Source organism: Protopterus annectens, chromosome 5.part0 (genome assembly GCF_019279795.1).
Source record: "Protopterus annectens isolate FY-2018-M chromosome 5.part0, PAN1.0, whole genome shotgun sequence".
Classification (NCBI taxonomy): Eukaryota; Metazoa; Chordata; order Ceratodontiformes; family Protopteridae; genus Protopterus; species Protopterus annectens.
In genome coordinates, this window is record NC_056735.1 from 1,289,897,451 (window position 1) to 1,289,917,433 (window position 19,983).

The 19,983-nt window shown below is 37.1% G+C and overlaps 1 protein-coding gene across 1 annotated transcript in view; it reads right to left on the bottom strand.

Moving 5' to 3' along the window:
* Positions 1-19,983, bottom strand: part of LOC122802354 (ankyrin and armadillo repeat-containing protein-like) — a 1,115,117-nt gene that overhangs the window by 266,338 nt on the left and 828,796 nt on the right. Inside the window, exon 17 of the mRNA XM_044071991.1 lies at positions 3,358-3,511. Within this exon, the coding sequence (XP_043927926.1) occupies positions 3,358-3,511 (154 nt within the window). The remainder of the gene's footprint in view (positions 1-3,357; positions 3,512-19,983) is intronic.

Genomic DNA, 19,983 nt, shown 5'->3' on the forward strand with positions numbered 1-19,983 from the left:
TCATGCTACTGTTGGACTTGGGAATGTATAATAGGTCTGACAGGATAATGTCTGCTGAGACTTTAAATGCTTGGCAGAGGTCACCTTAGTAGTCTGTATTATACTGAGAAGAGGAACAAAGCTTAGGGATGGTCTTTATAGTTTTTGTGAATTAGACCCTTGACTTTTTTAGAGATAAAGAGTTGTGGTCACATCAGTTGTGGCAAAAGTTTGGACAGGCACATACTTAATGGGACATTATATTCAATAATCAGCCTGATGAGAACGAAGTACAATGGAATTATTATATCCCTAGACCAGCATGTTGTACCCTTATATGCAAGCTGTGCAATGAAGAACTTCCTTACAATAGTGGAAATGTGGTAATTGTTCATTTTAAATCCATTAAAGCTGATGAACTTCCAATGTTTACATCTACTGAAGCTACTTGATCCATTATTTTAAAGTCAATAATGCTCACAGAATACTTTTCAACTTCATTTTTAACATATATTTCATGTAATGTATGTTTGAAATTGTAGATACACTATTTTCCTATGAACTGTTACAAAGTTCTGTACTAAAGCATTTGTTCAATGTTAATAAAAGTACATTTTTGCTAAATTCAGTCTCATGCTTGGCAGCAGTCAATGCAATTTCAAAAGACACGTCAAATTCTTATCTTGAAAAAGAGCGGGGACATTTACTTGGTGACCTGGCTAAATTTCCACCACCTATGTTAAGTACCACCTTAAGTCTCCCCTGCAAATAGATCACAAGTCTAACCTGGCTAAAAACAAATAAATAATTAATTAACATGGGTAACCCAGATTATCATTAATTGTTTTTCTTTAAATATAGTGCTGAATTCAGGGCTGTGTTACAAGTTTCTGTGTTTGCCCATACATTACTTGGATAGAAGGAAGTTTCTCTGTTCACTGTGAGAGAGGGAGCATTGAGCAGCCTATCTGTCCCTTGAGGAGTGGTTTCAGACCAGAAATTAGTAGTTTATTGGACATTTTAGGCTAATTTCTATCTCTTTCATTTCCCTGCTATAAAACCCACATTTGCAAGGTTTTTGTGCTAGTAAACACACTGTTTAAACTCAGCCTCTCCACAGGCTATGTGCCCACAGAGCGGCTCACAGCAACGGTTATTCCACTCCACAAAGGTGGAGCCACAACAGACCCCGGGAACTATCGCCCTATAAGCCTGACTAGCTTGGTCTGCAAAGCTATGGAGTGCATCATCATGGATCTCATTAACAGAGACATTGGAAACCTCCAAACACTGGACCCTACCCAGTTCGGCTTTGTTAAGGGCAGATCATGCCTCGTAAACCTGGTGGACTTCTTTGAGATGGTTACCAAGGCTATAGATGAGGGAAAGGTGGTCCACACAGCCTACCTAGACCTTGTAAAGGCCTTCAACACCATTCCCCACTCAGGTATTATAGACAAGCTCATCAGCATCAACATAAACCCCTACGTTATGAGATGGGTTGCCAACTGGCTCACGGACAGAACCCACATGTTAAGAGTTGCAGGAGCTAGGTCTGACTCTAAATCGGTTACAAGTGGTGTTCCCCAGGGCTCAGTCCTAGGACCCCTCCTGTTTGGCATATACTTCTCAGAGGTACAGGCAAGCACAGGAGGACTATGGTTGACCAAGTTCACAGACGACTGCAAACTAGGGGCTATACTTGACTCTCTGGCTGACACAGACATCCTCCAAAAGGGTCTTAATGAGACAGATACCTGGTGTCAAAACCATGGCCTCAAGCTAAATGCCAAAAAGTGCATAGTCTTCCCCTTTGGAAAAAACAAAGTACCCACAAACTACCACATAGGTGGTAGCCCCCTAAATACAGAAGATGTAATAAAGGATCTGGGGACCCAAGTAGATAGTAATCTCTCCTTTGATAATCACATTGCCAAAGTGGTTAGAAAATCCTTCTATGTGGCCCACCTAATCACAAAAGGGTTTGCATCCAGATCAGAAGAAGTCATTGGGCCGCTATGCATCACTCATCAGACCCATCATAGAGTACAATGCCCCATTTAGGATGTACCTTACAAGATACCTGCAACCACTGGAAAGACCACAGAAGTACCTCACCAAGAGGATCACTGGCCTCAAGCAGATGCTCTATGCAGCTCGAATGAAGAAACTCCAGCTGTACTCGGTTGCATACCACCTACTCAGAGGTGATCTCTGCCTGACATACAAGGCCATGTCCAACCCAGAATTGATGGACATGCTCCACCTAAAGAAAACCATACCCCTCGAGCCACATGCTCCAGGGATCTAAACCTCACCACAACAATAAATAGGACATGCTGGAGGGATAGATTCCTGTCCCAGAGACTTCCCATGCTCTGGAACAAGATTCCAATCTATATTAGGCAGAGCTACTTGCTAACCCCCTTCAAGAGAAACCTTGACGAGTGGATGGGAAACAGAAAGTTTACCCCAGGGATCACTTCAATGGCTCTGCTGGACAGAGGCACAGGGAACTAATCTAAAGGGGTGGCAAAGGCCAACACATTCCAGCTAGGCTTATCAATGCCTTCTGGCAGATAGCCTAGTACCTACCTATAAATCTATGAACCTATATGTAGTTCTTCCATATATAAGAAAATGAAAAAAGAAAATCTGGAAAATGCAGGCTTGTAATGGAGCTTGCTTTCATTTCACCTTTTCTACAGAATTACATCATCAATGTTGGCACCTGCATAGTTGGCTGAAGTTTAGTATGCTGTCCAGTTTATATAGTTAATAAGTGTAAGAAACTAATGAAGGCTGGACACATGGTATTCTACCAAATGAGTTCAATACAATACAGAATTCTTCCATATGTTATACAAATAAAGGATAGCAAATATAGTTCAATAACATGGTTAACCTGGTCAGATATTACTAGGCAACCTAGGTGCAATCCACATCAGTTATTAGTCCATTAATCTTTGCTATGTTGACTTTCTAACAACATATCTCTTTATAAACTACAATGGATGACAGCTAAAGGTTGACTAAGAACAGCTTTTTGCCTTGCCATGACCAAAAGAACATAACCCATCTAAAATGAATTTAAAATTGCCACAGATTGTACTAAACATATTCATATCATAAAAGATGTAATGCTATCTAGTGGGGGTGTAGGTTATGTATAATAGATAATGCTGAATAATAGCCCATTTTTAGATGATGGGGTACTTTGTTGTAAAATTGTACACACTTATATAATTAATTTAATTTGAATAACTTGCAAGCTAGTTTATAACTCTGGACTTTATGTAATTAAAATAACATGACAATTAGAACCGTTTCACCAGTCTTGTTTTTACTGTGACAATCCTTTCACTATGCATTACTTACCGACATACTGCATTTTGTCGGATGATGACAGCAGCATGTCAAAAATGAAGTAGTAACCAATCTGCTCTGCCATCAGCTTTTGCTGCTTTATTGTGGCACCTGCTAGTGTCCACAAAGTTACTGCTCCCTGTTCTTTGACATCCAGCTGGAATATCTAAAAAACAGAACAGATATATTCAACACACAGCCAACATTTTGTCTAGATAATTAAAAAGACCTAAAACTTGAGAAAGCATATATGGAAAGAAAGATGAAGAAGTTGCAGTCCCCAACCATTTCTTCAGTTCCCATGGTGTCTGGCGAGAAGTAACTCAAGTGAAATGGGTAAGGCTGGTGTATCTTTGAATGGAAAGAAGCTGTACAAGTAATATGTCATGGGGAAGATAACACTGAAAGGACAAATGAAGCAGACATTACGTTTTCATCTCATCGTCTACACAACTGCTATAAATTACAAGGACATTTTCAGGACACTTTCTTGCTGCTGTCATTCAGAGTATCCAACTCACCTAGCGGAAGAAAATAATATCCATGTGATTTGCTTTTAGCCAAAAAAAGAGATTACATAGCACATAACTCTGGCTGTAGGAACAGATTTGACTGATGCTGCAGAAATTAGGACTGCTGGGTGCACAACACTTTTGCAGGCTGCAAAGCATTGAAACAAACTCTCATAATGTGCTGTCCTGGTTTGATACTCTGATTCTTTCACTCTGCAAAAGAATTTGGTTGCATGCTAGATTGTGCCAGGCTGCCTCAATGGAAAATGTCTTTGATGAAGTAATTTTTTTTTATTAAACCCTTTTTTCAGTAGTCTGCTATCATATTAAACTAGTTTATATTTAATTATATTTGTTCAGTATTTTTTTCCTGCATGTAAGAATTGCTATTCATTGATACTAATAGACAAGACTAACACAAGATTTTTATTTATAAGACAATTATATAAACTGTCACATAGCTGTTGTGAGCACTGGAGATAGGAAAGATGGATGTGAATGAATTTGTCTAATTAAGAGACAACCTACTGATGACATAATTGTACATTGCTTATAAACTATTCTAAAACATGCATCATTAAGTAATCCTTCAGATGCCTTTGTACATATCAAAAACCTTAGGTCTTAGCTAATTTTCATAAAACAGTTTCACAATTCAAACTTCATTTTTCTTTATCATTTTCATGTGCTGTCTACTTTTCTTTGGCATCACTTATTGTTACTAGGATTCCATACTTTTTGTCAAGTGTTCATTTGTGTTCACCATGAGTTGTTCAAAAGCACTCCTCTTAACATTGAACTGTGTTATATCAAAAAAATACTAATAGAATACAAAAAAGAACTTTTTCTGTCATAAATACTCTTATGAATCAAAATTACCTGCTGTTTTACAAAGTAAAATCAAGTGTCTTTTCAAATCTCAGATGTTAAATATTAAATCTTGTTTCTTACACATCTCAGGATATACTTGTCAGATATCAAATGTAAATTAATTTTGCTGCCAGACTCTTGTAATTTACTTGCATATCAAATACATCAACATGCTTAATAAAGGCAAAAAAGATAGTACCCATAAGATGAGATGGGTAGTACATGAATAATCAATTTTATCCCACCAAGTAATATTCAAGTCCTAATTCAGTGTGATGACTTTATATCTATCCATTAGTTTACTTAGCTGTGACAATAGCTTATGCATTCATTCGCCTGGTAAATCATGTTAATAAAACAAAACATTAAATCCTGAAGTAGTTGTAAAACTGTCTTCCTAATGTTAAATAAAACAATGACAAAGTATCACCTTTTTGATAAACAAAGTTCACAAGCTTTCTTTTCCTTTGTTCCTAAAGATAAGCTACAGTTTGTTAGGAAGTGTATAATACGTGATTAACCTATTAATGCCAACAACACTGATGATACTGAGCTGTTATATTTGCCATTAACACTAACTGTGGTGGCTGCCTTGTCTACTTTAAGCTGATTGTGCTTGAAAGGCATTACAAAGACATGCGTCTGGAGCATTTCTCCCTGGGCCCTGCTGAAAACTGGCTCATTCCAATTTGGACTTTTCCCAGTTAACAAATGTTAAATAAATAATAATAAAAACATTGCAATGTTGTAAAGAAATAAGTAAGTTTAGAAAGAACAAGTTTAAATGTATGCCAAAGTCATAGCAGTTGAGGGTACATGTGTCAGGTGTTTCAGTAATATACTAATTTCCAATTTTGATCATTTGTTCCTATTTTCCCTATTTCCCTCTCCTTTCCTTATCATGTCCCCTACAGGGGAATTTAATATTATCTATACCATATTAGTAAATCATTTTAAAAAATAAAATCCCTGATTGCAAGTGTGACTATATCAAAATGCAACTTTTTTGTAATCTTTGGAACATAAGACACATTCACATGTTAAGATATGTAAACCTGTCTCACTGTTATCAACATTTAAAGTTGACAACACTTTCACCCATTTGAAAATGTATTATGAATTACCATAGTATACTGGTTAGCAGCCTTTACAACAGAAAAGGTTTCTATAAAGGTTTTCATAACCCCTCAATTATTGGGAGTCCTTTTGGCTATAATCAAGTTTAGTATTTTGTACAGGCTGCAGTTCTTGTGTTTAAAATGCATTGTCAAGTACAAGTGAATATTAGTTATTATACCATGGCCCCCTATTAATATTCCAAAACGTGCATGCTGATTGGCCAGCGTGCATGTTGTAAATCGACTTATACTAATGGAAAAAGGTCCGGTCGCCCGGACTTTTTCCATTAGTATAAGTCTTTTTTAAAACACTGTCTCGCTATGTTAAAAGAGTTTAACATAGCGACACAGGTTTAAAAAAAGCAACGGAGATCTCTGTTGCTTTTTTTAAAGCTGTCTCGCTATGTTAAACTCCTTTAACATAGTGACACAGTGTGTAAAAAGCAACGGAGATCTTGCTTTCTCCGTTGCTTTTTTTTTTAAACCTGTCTCGCTATGTTAAATGGGTTTAACATAGCGAGACAGCTTTAAAATAAGCAACGGACATCTCCGTTGCTTATTTTAAAGCTGTCTCGCTATGTTAAACCCATTTAACATAGCGAAACAGTAAAAAAGCAACGGAGATCTTGCTTTCTCCGTTGCTTTTGGCCACAGCTCTGATGTACTGCGTAGGCATGCGCAGTACATCAGAACTGCCGCGGATGCCAGACAGCTGCGGAAGGGCAGCAAAGAGGCATTATACAATGCCATTATTTAAGAAAAGTAATTGTTTCTTTTCTTAAATAATGTCATAGTATAATAGCAATAACCCACTTCTGGGTGTGGGTAATGCGGGATTTAACCACGGTTGTCTTTGTTTGGTCCCGAGGGCTTCGCCATCGGGACCAAACCATGCCAACCATGGTTAAATCCCGCATTACCCACACCCAGGCATGGGTTATTGCTATATTACAACTGTAAGAGAAAAGATTTTTATAAAGTTTCCCATAACCCTTTTGTTGCTGGAACCCTTTGTAAAACAAGTTAATCTTCTTTTCTTTAGGTTGCTCTATAGATAGATTAAGTATATGTTTTTAGTTTACTGACACATTGACTTTAAATTAAAATATTTATGAGTTTAAATTTTATTATTGTCTAGTAATATGCAGCCAGGCAGCAAGCCAGGAGCTGAAACCAATGTAAATGATGTACTGTACTGAACTAGCTATGGCTATTAAATATATATATATATATATATATATATATATATATATATATATAGATAGATAGATAGATAGATAAACTGGTTTAAAGTTCTTAAAGTTCACAAATATGCCTGCTATGTGTATATATATATATATATATATATATATATATATATATGTACCTTATCAGCAACTACATGGCATGTATGTGCAATGGCAACTCAATTTACATCTGTTAATACTTATGCTGAAATATATACAGATCATTTAACCACTCAGAATGTATTTGTCAGTGCTGTTAGTCCTCTGTTATTGCCACACTCACCTTGGTTGTGGCTGAAATGGTAAATAAATACATACATTACTATTGCTAAAAATTCACTGGAATTCATTAAATGATCAGCCTGCTTATCCAGTAAACAAACACGATTAAACAGTTTGGACTATGTCAGCTTTGGAAGCCATTCATTTTCTTTTAAATACAAGTGTTCAGAGCAGAGAAATTTAAGTAAACTGTCTCCTGTAGTTTTCTGCTCCAAAGTTGCTGAAGAATAGAGAAAGGCAAAAATTTGTGTTTGGGGAAAAAACTAATTATTTTTTTCTCTGAAAAACATTGACCATTTGGTGATTAGAACAGGTACCAAGAACACTGAGGGTACAACCCTTTCTCACACAGCAGCTTGTCTACCTATGTAAAAAATATTTTTTGATACATTTTCATTTGCAGTCTTCTGATAACAGTGTTGTGCATATGCTGTGAAATATTTGCAAATGGTTAAGAGACCTGCCTCTTCTATCAGCTACCCTCCCTTTTTTTACAGAAACTGCATGATCTTTAGATGTTTAATTTATCAAAGGAGACTTTAATATTGTTTTTAATCTATTAAAGACAAATCAGTTGGCATGCTGATTAAACTCTGCAAATATTGTGCTAGACCTCTGAAGTCTTGCTAAATAGTCATTTATTAGTCGACTGGTGATCTCAAATGAATAAAAACAAGCTAGGATTTACTATGTGGATTTTAACAACCAAAGTGATTTCTATAACAGATGCAATTTATATCTTATCTTAATATCCAGCATCAACTTTTCTCAACACACAATTATTGCCTCACTTACTACGTGACTATTTGGGATTAAATACCACAGTCATCTCTGAACATTAAAAAAATAGTAATATCCTTCAGAAGGGCCTCACAGAAACGGATAACTGGTGCCAGAGCCATGGCCTAAAGTTAAATGCCAAGAAATGCATAGTCATACCCTTCGCGAAAAACAAGGTTACCCCTAGCTACCATATAGGTGGCAATCCACTGAGCACAGAAGAAGTCATCAGGGATCTGGGGACCCAGGTTGACAGTAGCCTTTCGTTTGACACTCATGTTGCTAAAGTGGTTAGGAAAACCTTCTACATTGCCCACCTGATCATGAAGGGATTCACATCTAGATCAAGGGAGGTCATCGTCCCCCTGTACTCATCACTCATTAGACCTATGATTGAGTACAATGCCCCATTCGAATGTATCTGACCCGACACCTGCAGCAGCTGGAAAGGCCCCAAAGTTCCTCACCAAAAGGATAAAGGGTCTCAAAAATATGTCTTATGCTGCCCGACTGAAAGAACTCCAGCTCTATTCAGTCTCATACCGCTTGCTCAGAGGTGACCTGTGCCTGACATATAAGGCCATGTCAAACCCTGATTTGATGAATATGCTTCACCTCAAAAATCTAGATCCCTCAGAACCACAAGGGCGGGAGACTTAAACCTTGACACGGTTATTAATAGAACGTGCTGGAGGGACAGATTCATCACCCAGAGACTCCCTATGCTGTGGAACAAAATCCCGGTACATGTGAGGCAGAGCACCTCGCTGGCCTTGTTCAAGAGGAATCTTGACCAATGGATGGGGGATCGCAGATATACCCCAGGGATTACTTCAGTGTCACTGCTTGACAGAGGCACAGCAAAATAATAGGCATAGTTTTATTCAAACTAAAGGGGTGGCGAAAGCCAAATAACTATGGGCTAGGCTTATAAATGCCCTTGGGCAGATAGCCTAGTATGAACCTATGAACCTATGAACCTATTTGTTTATTAGCAATAATACTTTACAAATCTTTTTTACATAAAAAATAAAATACATTGTACCAAATTTTCATCATCTTGTACATTTTACGACCAAATGGTCTGTCTTTGAATCTTATATTGCATCAATTATGACCACTTTTGGTTTTGCATGGCTCTTGGTAATGCACATAGTGGAGATGACTCACACACAAAGGTTGCACAGGAGCACAACAGTTTGCACAACACAATGTGCTGCACATGCAAATGACTGCATAATCAGATGCAAATTATGTAGACAATGAAATAACTAAATAATGACAAGTGAATCAAGTGAGTAAAAAAAGTCTTGATTTTTAGATGGCAGAGCAGCAGCAGTATTCATGCTTTATTGTGTGACATTTTATACAAGACACCATGTACAACATTTCAACCTTGCATCCCACAGCTGTGACTGGAATTACAGCAGCTTTATTTAACAGCCTGTCATCACTTCTTCTGCAACCAGTGCTGACTGATTTGCATATCCTCTCAGACTACAAGCATGGAGGCATAACAAATAGTAGATGACATGCCATATCTGACTGATGACCAGAGAAAAGATCATTAAAGAGTGTCATGGGTTATCATTAGATCACATGACAGTGTATTTTACCTACATGTTGAATCCCGCATGTGGTCTTCCCATGCTTGTGGAAACCATGGTACACATAGCTCTTACTATCTTAGCTTCAGGGACCTTTCATTGACCAGCTGGGGACATTTTGGATATTTTTAATGCATCCAAATCATGAATACCGAATACGTTTCTTGATAATGTGCTACTGCATGTGGAAGAGCACATCTTGTTCCCCAAGTCTGCAGAGGAAATATAGTCACCACTATGCATTGTGCCACAGACTAAACTCACATGGCAAAACAAATTCTCCACTTGGTTCACAGTCATACAGGTATGTGATAAGGAAAGGCTGCCAGAAACTGAACTGTCATGGAGTCAGCAATGCAATGGGGATTATGTGGGTTTGCACAGCACACTGGTAGTTCACATGCCTTCCATATAAGCCATACATCTGACCTGTATGTTTCTTTTCAGTGTGGTAATTTCCTACATGATCATCTACTTAGTAAGTGATGGCACAGTATGTAAAAAATGTTGAGTTACACAAAGTATGTATGAATATATCCAGTCTTCCTCTAAAAAATGTTGTTGTGTAATATTTTGCAGGTGATGCTGACTATATCCTTGAATACTGGCTTATGACCTCACTACACAATTAGAGGCATAACTGGGGATGGGGTGAAGGGGCAGCCACCCTGGATGCAAAATTTTAGGGGCATGATTGAGAAATGCCAGTTGGTTGATAGTACACTACCAGCATTCAAAGACTCAGAAATGAATAACAATTTTGCATTTGCTGTCAGAGCTGAAGCTCTTTAACTCCTCATGTATAGTATAAGCTATAGCAAGCAACTTGCTACAAATGCAGCAAGCATTTTGCTACATGTTTAAAACAAGAGCTTATTATTTCTGTCCTCAAGTACAAAATGACCTTTTCTGGTCCTCAATATGAGAAGACCTTTTTTTGGTTATGGATTTCAAGTTTGGGACGATATTTTTTTTCTTTGCTTCACAACTAAAAATTTGAGGAGGTGGCAGATTGGTGATTGGCACAGGGCACCAGAATAGCTATGTACGGCTGTGCTCATAATCTTGAAACTATGTCAGAAATGCAATATAGCATTGCCTGTGGCCACACATGTAATTTAACTAAATGTCTGATGAAGGGATGGTTTTGGTGCTTAGGCACATTTTGTGGGCCTCTAGAGCTCTTTCCTGAAACAGCCAGAACAGTGTTTACTGTAGGTGTCATGTTGCATAATATGACTATGAGAAAAGAAGGTCAACATCCTGACTCTGAGGCTGCAACACAACAAGTGCCATAACCCACAGCAAGCCCAAAAGTTGGTTGGAATAATGGCTAAGGTGTTTACCTTACACACACAAGGTGCAGGGTTCAGTTCTCATATGCGGTAATTGACTAGGCTTAAAATCACCCATAACGGCAGTTGGCCTTGTACTAATCAATCTATGAACCTATAAACTTATGAGGGAAGCTATCAAGAGCTAGATGATGAAAGACCAGCAATGGGGTTATTACTTTATCTTGACTTGATAGCACATTGCTGGTGGGGAAAGCAGGGCTTAAGACCTGAAAAAGATAGTATGCTGCTAAATGATCTGGATCTAGATGGAGGAAGCTGATGAGTTGTCCTGGCCTGCAGGTAGGTAGGTAGGTAGGTACTCACTACCATCCATGATGAGAAGTGGCCAGATAGAGTTGCTATGTGCTCTGCCTGCAAAGGCCTCTATACATATCCACTCTGGATACGTACCCTACAATGATCATATGGGCAACTCTTCCAATCTGGGCAGACATGATGATACTGGTAAACCTATCATTGGAGGTGCTAATTGGATGTACTAACTGAGGTGGTGTGTACCAGCACAAACCTCAGTAGACCTGTCATTTCATGATCTCTGAACTCCATGTCCACACAGACCTCATAATGGTGCTAGGCAACTTCCTCATGAATACAAAAAAAACTGAGACAGGTGTAACAAAACAACTAAAACAAAATACACCTTTCCCAGATGTAGTAAAATTTATTAAGCACTTTTGTCTTGATATGAACAAAGGACTTCATCAAAATAACTTACTACCCCTCCCCATACACTTAAATACTAAAAAGTCACATGACATCTTCACACCATCATTATAAAAATCAGATCAAATAACAAAAATCTCTAACATGCACAAAAATGTTGAAAACACTGAATGAAGTCAATTATAAACCACTTTTTTTCTTATAACCTCTTTGTCTTAAAACATTTAATATAATATTTTATTACTAATAAACTACAATCCTGCTATTATAAAATAGCCAAATATGCCTCCGGAAAACCCTACCGTTCACATCATTACAAAGCTATTCCAGAAATAAATAGGCTGAAGTTTCCCCACCATTTCTTCTATACCCAATTAACCTTAGCTCATAAAGTAATCTTTAGACCCAATGACTGCCTAGCACTAAGCTCCATCCTACAAACATATACTCCTACACGAACACTAAGATCCTAAAGCAAACAGCTACTAACCATAACTAAACCAAACAAAAGAGCTGGACAAAGTCTGTACTCCCATAGCATTACCAAGATTTGGAATACCTTACCCCCCCAAATAATTCAAACTGACTGCATAAAAACTTTTAAGTCAGCACAAAAATCCTATTACCTGAAGAACCCCTCCTGCCCATGCCAAACAAACCATCCACCTTAAACAGTACATCAAAATCTCTTGTATTATGCAATGAATAATCAACCAGTTCTAAAACTCCAAAACGAAAGAAAAAGAAAGTCCCAGGAGAATTCGAATGCTGCACACTTTATTCACTTAAAACACAAGTAAAATAAACGCTATTGAAACCATGCGTTTTCGTCTTCACCAAGACTTCTTCAGATTGTACATGTGACTTGGTCAATAAGCAACTTTTTATACAATTAGTTTAATTAATGAAACACCAATCATGTTCCCTCATTTTTTTAAAAAATGTTAACTGATACGTTAATAAAATGACATCTAAATCCATTGATTTTCTATAACAATCACTGTATGAATAAATATTTAAAAACCATTGATATTTACATGAATCTCATCAAAATACATCTTTATAAGTATACATATTTTCTTAAAACATATAAAAACCGATCCTAAAATGTCCTATGTATATAGTGCTTTTTAACCTTGTTTATGTAATTCATTTGGGATATAAATTTTAAGTAACATACTGCCATCTGCTGACATTTTCCAATATTACATTACTCAGGCTTTTGCAGCCTTTAATTTCAATAGTGGTTTGACAGAAATGTATTCATTCAGCCCTGGATTTTTATTGGCTTCCAAATATATCTGCCACCACAATTCTTTATAACCAACAAGTTCCTCCCATGGCCCACCCCTTGAATCTCTTTTTATTTGATCTATTACAAAAAATCTATATCTAAAATCCTCACATACCTGCGAATGCCTATAAAGTGCATTAGTTTCTTTTCTACTTTTTATGTCGTATGTGTGTTCGTAAATCCTCTTTTTCAAGGATCTCTCAGTTTTTCCGACATAAAAAGACGTGCAGTTTGTGCATATTACTAAGTAAACTAAACCTTGTGACTCACAGTTGAAATAACCCTTACTTTTTATCCACATTTGTCTACTTTCCAAGAATAACTTATCTTTGTTTAGTACAAACTCACATTGCCTGCACCTACCACATTTGTATGTGCCTACTTTCACTGTATCGGGTCTCTCACCTTTCCTAAAATTATTACCCGTCTCCAATATACCTTTAATATTCATAGGATTTCTGTATATGATTTTGGGTGTAATGTCTGGGAGTCCTTTTAAGTCCGTCAGTAACTTAAATTTATCCCATTCTTTTTGAGAAACACCCCTAACCTTGATATTTAAAGCATTGTATTCCAATACTAAGCCATGTTGGTAATTACCCTGTTTGACCGTTGAGTGTCCCTCAATGTTCTGTATTGTTTGCTTCTCCCCTTTTATAGGTGCAAATCTTCCTGTTCTTCCTAGGGTTACTTCCTTTCTTAATTCATCTATAAAATCTTTTGGGTAACCTCTGTCCAGAAACATTTTTTCCAATTTATCACACTCCTTATTAAATTCATGGTCTTGGCTGGACATTCTTGATCCCCTCACCAACTGTCCTTTAACCAAGTTTTTCTTACAATGTCTTGGATGACTACTTTCATAGTGTAAAAGTGTAAAAGTGCTGAAGTTTCCCCACCATTTCTTCTATACCCAATTAACCTTAGCTCATAAAGTAATCTTTAGACCCAATGGCTGCCTAGCACTAAGCTCCATCCTACAAACATATACTCCTACACGAACACTAAGATCCTAAAGCAAACAGCTACTAGCCATAACTAAACCAAACAAAAGAGCTGGACAAAGTCTGTACTCCCATAGCATTACCAAGATTTGGAATACCTTACCCCCCCAAATAATTCAAACTGACTGCATAAAAACTTTTAAGTCAGCACAAAAATCCTATTACCTGAAGAACCCCTCCTGCCCATGCCAAACAAACCATCCACCTTAAACAGTACATCAAAATCTCTTGTATTATGCAATGAATAATCAACCAGTTCTATAACTCCACTTTTTTTGGTTCTATTTGTTACCTAACAATGCAATTCTTTTTGTTGACTCTCACTACAGATGGTACTGATTTCACATCTATACTGTCTAAAAATGTAACTTATAAACCTATACTTAATGAATGAGAACTGTGTTCCAAAATGTTGTATATATGTTCTTTTATACATGCAATTTTTTATCTAGCTCATGTTAGATTCATTTATGTTAGATTCATTATACTTGTAATACATGTGGAGCTTTTCTCCCCGGGTCACCATTGAAAATGGGTTTTTGACCCAGTGGACTTTCCTGGTCAACAAATGTAAAATAAATAAATAAATAAATAAATTTATTACATCATTCAACCCAGAAATGTTTTATCTTCTTCCAATTGTATTTGCCATTTGGTTTCTCTTATTTCTAATTTATTTTATAATTCCCACTCTATAATCACAAGGCTGGTGATCCAAAATAAAACTTATTTTGTCCTTCACACATCTGAGTATGTCCAAATAAAACAATTTTAGAATCATTTTCTTAATTGCTAACAATTTCTTTTAATTTTTAAATGTATCATATGAGTGATTATTCCTACATAATGCTTTGCATAATGGTTATAGTCTTCACCTCATAGACATAAGGTGCAAGGGTTTGATTCTGACCTTGGGATATTGGATAGGCTTAAAATTGCCCTGTAAGGCATTTAGCCTAATATTAACCTACGAACCTATAAAAACAAGAATATCCAAGAAAAAACGACAGGAGCTCAACACCAAACACTATTTTAATGAGTAAAATAATAAAACACTGCAAAACTTTTGAGTTACAAAACTCTTTCTCAATACAAATTGCACATCTCATTGTCTTCACAGTGTTTAAATATTCACAACATCCAGTCATACATATTTTTAAAATAACATGGGTTATTAAATAACTAGATGCAGTTAATATAAAACAGCATAGTAAAAGCAACACATACACATATATAAACAAGCCCAGAACAAATAAAAACAAAACTTATAATAAAATCCAAATATAAATAAAGAATATATTACATATTATAAGTATTACTAATAACTATACTATTATTATACTAAATATTGTACTAAATATTATGATAAAAATAAAAACAAATACTACTTATATGCATATTGATGTCTATTTTATATTTAACTGCATCTAGCTATTTAATAACCCACGTGATTTTAAGAATATGTATGATTGGCTGGTGTAAATATTTAAACACTGTGAAGATAATGAGATGTGTGATTGCATGGAGAAAGAGTCTTGTAACTCAAAAGCTTTGCTGTGTTTTATTATTTTATTCATTAAAATAGTGTTTGGCATTGAGCTCCTGTCATTTTTTCCTGGATATTCTTGCTGCTTTGTCTTCAAGAGCTCTTTGGATACCAGGACTGGTTGGTTTTGTGTGAATCTATAAAAACAACTGCAAAATCCAGAGATAGCAATATACAATACATGTATGGAATTACACGTGTAATGAAAATCAATGGGAATAGTTTCAAGTGTGGCAAAGATATAAAGGGTCCTTCTGAAATATTATTACAAAAATTGCAAAAGCCACACATATATTCCCTGAGGTTTGACAGTAGAGGAAAGATGGAATACAATTGCAACATTCTCCAATAGCTTTTTAAGATTATGACTTCTCTTAGAAAAAAATAGAAGAATTACCAATAATTTTAAATAAATCTAAATGCCCTTTTAATATAGTCCAGTTATCAGAAACAACTTATTCTATTCCTGGTAAAAATCCTCTTTCATTTTGGATATAGTGTCAGAAACAAATAATCCTTCTGGACAAAAATGTGAAGAAACACTTTTCCAAGAATCAGAATCTTCAGCTTGAAGACAAATGACCAAACAAAAACATTCTCCTTCCATTTCCTGCTCTTCTGACAGTGAATCAGTGTCAGAATGTGAGGGAAATCTTTTTTTTTTTAATTTTATATTTGAAGTAACTAAAAAAACAGGATTTAAAACATTAAAAGCAAAAAGTAATTCCCCTACAAACACCAGCAAGTGATCCTGGTCTATAGTTAAAGTAACAGCAGAAGTAATATTCTTAACTTTTTGTTTTCTTTTCCTGGGAGGCTCCCTGGAAAAAGACCAGCCCATAGCAGGAACACTATCCCAGGAATCAGGCACCCTAGGCTGGCTATAGGTTCATATGTACTTACTAGGCTGTTGATTCATGAAGATCTTTAGAAGCCTAGACATACCTTTCCATGAAGTTTTTAGCCCTTTTATTTTAAGTAAGAATGACCCAGAGAATATAGCATTTACACGGTTTCCCACTCTTTGAGGGAGAAGAGTGCTAAACCAGGGATGAATTCGCAGTTACCCATCTATTCATCCAGATTACTTTTGAATAGTGTAAGAAAAATATTTTGCTTTATATGAAGATGAAGATGATTCCAAAGAAGTGGGATTCTCTAATCTACTTATCTGTCCTGGCAACGTGCTGTATTTATGTTGCAAAAGAGATTTAGGTCTTGAGTAGATGTTTATGCCCCCAGTGAAGAAAATGAAAACACTGTTATCATATCTGGCAGGAGATTTGTGTATATTCTCAGATTAACTTGTATTGTATGCCAGCATGTCTAATTGTGAAAATGTAAATAAGTTTTTAAAATGTTGAGTATTTCCCTATTTATACAAAATGTTTAAAGAATCTGTCAGTGTTTTGATACAATTCTAATTGCACAGGGAGATTCTGGGGTGAAGGCTGTCTGTGGAGAATCTGCTGATCAGTAGGTGATGTCATTAGAATGTTCCAGGTTGCTATGTGATTACTTGAACAGATGACTGACAGGAAAAAGAACCTTTTTAAACTGCTGATTGTTATTTTTAAAATAAGACAGTTGAGACTGTTAATCTGGACTATAAAAGAGACTGCTGAAGTTAGTTGAGGGGCAGTTAGTTAAGAGTTACAGTCAGTTACAGTGTTGTGCACTGGGTACCCGAAACAGGACTCACCAAAAACTGTAAGCCTGCCTTTGCCTTGATTTTATGTTTTAGATTAGAACAGGGACAATATTCTCTAGTTAGATTACAAACATTTAGTTATTTAGATAAGAGTTTTTCTAAAATGATGGATTTTTATCCTACAGTTTAATTTTATATTTCTGGTGATTGAATTTTGGTGTTTATTGAAAGTTATTGATCTACATTTTTTAATAATCATTTTAGTTACTATTAAATGTTTTTCATTACTTTACATTGTGGCTGGACAATCAGTGTATTCTTTACAGATTAGAGAGTGTTTATACCTGTTTGATACTCCCCAGGTCACCTGGAATGCCTTGCAGCTTCTGGTCATTGCTATCACTCATTTTGATGTTTAGTTTTTAATAATTAATCACCCTTTGAAGGGCATGTAGATCTGTCTGACTCTGGTGGCACCATTTACCATTTGTATTCGGGAAGGGACACAGCTGGAAATCTGTGTCAGGCTTCCCATAAGTGTTTGAGTGTAGGAGATTTGAATTTATTTTGAGTGTGAGTGAGTCAGAGGTCTTAAACTGGAACACATTGCTTTGAAGTATGCAATAAGGGATTATATTTGAGGCGGACAGAGGTCTATAGTCCAGTCCCAGGAAACAGAGCATGTTCCTGTTGTGCAGGGAAATTGTGGAATTTTACTCTTGTGTGCTCTGTGCTCTGCTGTTTTCTATGACACTCCCACACAGGAGACAGTAATGAGGATTGAGGCTCCTTAATTACTGACCCGAGTTTTAAGTGGGGGGTGTTACTTATTGGTGGCAGTCCAGTGGGATATTAACCAGATTTCACATTATTGGTGGCAGTGTGCTGGAATATTAACAAGATGACACATTATTGGTGGCAGTCCAGTGGGATATTAACTGGACGACACATTTATTGGTGGCATCTTAGTGGAATTTTAGTTGGATTTCAGTAGCCTGTGGGTAGCTGTCATTAAGGTGTGCACTCTTGACAACCACAAGGTAAACATTCAGAATTTCAATCCACTACAATTTTATTTATTTTTGTAGTTAGATACTCAGGGACAGCAGGCAAGGATGTCAGCAGAAGATCTTAGCAAGCTGACAAAGATCCAGTTGGCTAAGGAGTGTGAATCCAGAGGATTGGTGCATGCCACCCTGACCAAAGAAGCAATTATTTCTGCCTTGGTTGCAGCCACAGCTCAGACCAGCCATTCAGAGGATATCCAGTTTGGTGTTGGTGATGTGCAGCCTGCTGAGATGGGACAGTCCACATTTTCTTCAGAGGACCTGAAAATCCATCTGAAGTTAAGGAGTTTGGAACTGGAGGCCGAGGAATGAATGCAAAGTCTAGAGACTGAGATGAAACTGAGCCTGAAGATCTAATGTTTGGAGGCCAAATTTCTTGAGCTGGAATCAGAAGACAGACTGAATCATTTAGAAGCCAAGGACAATGAGAGACAGTGTCAGCATGAAATGGAGCTTCAAACCCTTTGAGAAGGTCATGGAGATAATGGTGAAGGGAATAACTAGACCTCAGAAGCTGTAAAGGACAGTAAACACTTTCCTCAGTACAGGGATGGGATGACTTTGATAGTTTTATTCATATTTTTGAGAGGGAATGTGGACAATATGATGTTGACCGTGAGCTCTGGGTTTGGATCCTGACTCCCTTACTCCATGGTAAAGCTGTTCAGGCTGTAGCAAAGTTAAATGATGTAGATTGTTTTAGTTATGACAAAATGAAATGTTGCTTGCTTGACTGTTTCAAACTTACACGAGGCATATAGAAAAATGTTTTGTGAACATAGACGTAAGGCAGATGAAAGTTTATGTGATTATATTGCTGACTTAAGTACTTACTTTCACATATGGGTGAGTGGGTGTCAGGTCATCACTTCTGAGGGACTGGCTGTCGTTTTGGTGAGGGAACAAGCCCTAAGTACTTTGCCTGATGACATGAGAGTCTGGTTAACAGACCATAAGAGTAAATCTGCAGAGGAGCTGGGGAGAAAAGAGGATCTGTACTTGGCAAGCAGAGCACCACTTCATAAGAAAGGGATACCCGGTGCTGCACATGAACATAAGGGAACCCATGGGGGGCAGTCTAAACCACTCCAACAGAGTACATCAGTAATAGGGGAGCCACTAATCTAAGTGCACGGTTAGGGATCAGGTGTTTCAAGTAAAACCAGAGGGGACACATAGCAGTCAAATGTCCATTGAGGCAAGGTGAGAAATAGAAGATGAGGGAGCCAGTAAGTGTGGATGACAAACTGCCAGTGGTAAGTTGTTTAGAAACAATTGGGTGCCACATTATCACCAAAATTTATATCCTATCTTAGTAGATGGTAAATAGGTAACTGCTAAGAGGTACACAACTTCCGATATAACCATTGTGAGGCCTGCAGTGGTTAGAGAAGAGCAATACTTGCTTGGGCAGTCCACACTAGTCAGAGCACTGGGAGGGATCCTGTTCCAAATAGTTTTGGCTAGGGTTCACCTTGATTGGGAGGGTGGATGAGGAAGCAAACAGATAGGTGTGTTTGAGGATATTCCTGCAGATGTCCTGATTGGGAATGACTTTGATGATGCAGTACCTTGTGTACATGCAGTGGCACTCAGTCAGGCTTGGAGAAAGGCACGTAGGTCTGGTGGTTTGGGAGAGACCCAGAAAGATCTCATATCT